Source organism: Marmota flaviventris, assembly GCF_047511675.1.
Source record: "Marmota flaviventris isolate mMarFla1 chromosome 5 unlocalized genomic scaffold, mMarFla1.hap1 SUPER_5_unloc_1, whole genome shotgun sequence".
NCBI lineage: Eukaryota > Metazoa > Chordata > Mammalia > Rodentia > Sciuridae > Marmota > Marmota flaviventris.
This window is the reverse complement of record NW_027287679.1, coordinates 444238-446373: the sequence shown is the minus strand read 5'-3', so window position 1 is coordinate 446373 and position 2136 is coordinate 444238. Positions and strand designations below refer to the sequence as shown.

Sequence of the window (2136 nt, the reverse complement as noted above, 5' to 3'; positions counted from 1 at the left end):
ACAAATTATGTCTCAGCAACTTTTTAAACATTTTGAATATACCGTATAGACCTGAGAGTCTTAGAATGCCAGCTAAAACCAGATTGTTAAACCAGAAATATTAACACTTATTTCACACTTGAATAACTTAAACTCAGGAATTAGTGATTCCCCTTGTTTGCAAATGTCCCCTACTTTTTTGAGCAACAATTCTGAATATACGCACTTGTCATTGACAAACTGCTTTCTTCAGGAAGTTCATGAACTTGAACTGTTGCAACCTCACTACAAGTTACCAACTCACTTCACCCACAGGTGAGCTTTTAGATACTTTTTAAAAAATATTGTTTACTACAGGTCATCTGAATTCCTAGGATCTACAGGCTCTGGAACGTCCTCTGGTTGCCACAATCAGGCTGGTGCACAGGTGTGTGGCAGCTCAAAAGTCACTTCAGCCCTCTGTACAACAATAATCCAAAGCTTTCTTGGTGGCCAAGTTAGAGCCTCATGGACATCACCACCTGGATGACCAACCACACAGGGTGGGCAGATTTCATGCTGGTGGGACTCTTCAGGCAATCCCAACACCCAACTCTGCTTTGTGTGGTCATTTTTCTGGTTTTCCTGATGGCCTTGTCTGGAAATGCTGTCCTGATCATTCTGATACACTCCAGTGTCAAACTCCACACCCCCATGTACTTCTTCATCAGCCAGCTGTCCCTCATGGACATGATGTACATCTCCATCACTGTGCCCAAGATGCTCCTGGACCAGGTGCTAGGTGTGAGTACCATTTCTGTCCCTGAATGTGGGATACAGATGTTCCTCTACTTGACACTAGTAGGTTCTGAGTTTTTCCTTCTGGCAGCCATGGCCTATGACCGCTACATGGCCATCTGCCATCCACTTCGCTATCCAGTCCTCATTAACCATAGAGTGTGTCTCCTCCTGGCATCTGGCTGCTGGTTCCTGGGATCAGTGGATGGCTTCATGCTGACTCCTGTCACCATGACCTTCCCATTCTGCAGATCCCAGGAGATCCAGCACTTCTTCTGTGAAGTCCCTGCTGTGATGAAGCTCTCCTGCTCAGACACCTCGCTCTATGAGACACTCATGTACCTGTGCTGTGTCCTCATGCTCCTCATCCCTGTGACAGTCATTTCAGGCTCCTATTCCTGCATCCTCCTCACCATCCACAGGATGAACTCAGCAGAGGGCAGGAGGAAGGCCCTGGCCACCTGCTCCTCACACATGATGGTGGTCACACTCTTCTATGGTGCTGCCGTCTACACCTACATGCTCCCCAGCTCCTACCACACCCCTCAGAAGGACATGGTGGTTTCTGTGTTTTACACCATTCTCACCCCTGTGCTGAACCCCTTAATCTACAGTTTCAGGAACAAGGATGTCACTGGGGCTCTGAGGAAAATGTTGAGTGTGGGACCTGTCTTTCAGGAAACAGTAAAGTAGGGGATTTGAGTTCCATGGTTTCTCCTTCTCTCCACATCAGATGATGAAGATCTCCTGGTGCCGTCTCCTGGGTTACTACTCCATAGTGCTGTACCCCTTTGCTCCTCTCAGGGGCGAGCCTCCCCAGTCCACTGCTTGTGCATTCAGAGTCCTCATGCAGCTCCCCTGGATCCACCTTATATACCTAAGTTGACAAGGACTTTCTCCTTCTTGGGAAAATATTCATATCATTACAAAATACATAGTGGGTATTTAGACAAAGTGGACATAAAGTGTCATATTGATAGGTGGAGAGAGGCAAGGGATGGTGAAGAATATGTAGACAATTAATGGGTACACAGTAAACCATAGATGAGTCGAAGTTTAGGGTTCATGGGAGTTAGTTGTACTATTCTTGTTCATGCTAATATTCTGCAAGTTTCAAATCACATATAAGAGTTAAATAACAGGCTTTCCTTCCTTTTATAAAAAGGACATTTCTGCTTGTGGCAGTGTGACATAGTATCTAGGATAACATGCTCATATCATTGTGTCTAATTTTACTTAGACAGTGCAGCTCTTTCTTTGCCTTCCTTGAGGAACATTCTCAAGATTCAACCATGAGGGTATCCATTGGTTGTTGCTCTCTGAAATCTTTAGGATCCTGTTATGTGAAAAAGATTCAAGACCACATGGATGACCATGGGG

The 2136-nt window shown here is 45.4% G+C and overlaps 1 protein-coding gene across 1 annotated transcript; it reads left to right on the top strand.

The window, feature by feature from the left end:
- Positions 1–486: 486 nt before the first annotated feature.
- On the top strand, positions 487–1449 carry LOC139703602 (olfactory receptor 2T29-like). The gene has a single exon (XM_071607091.1). The coding sequence runs from the start codon at positions 487–489 to the stop codon at positions 1447–1449; it is 963 nt and encodes a 320-aa protein (XP_071463192.1).
- Positions 1450–2136: the final 687 nt, after the last annotated feature.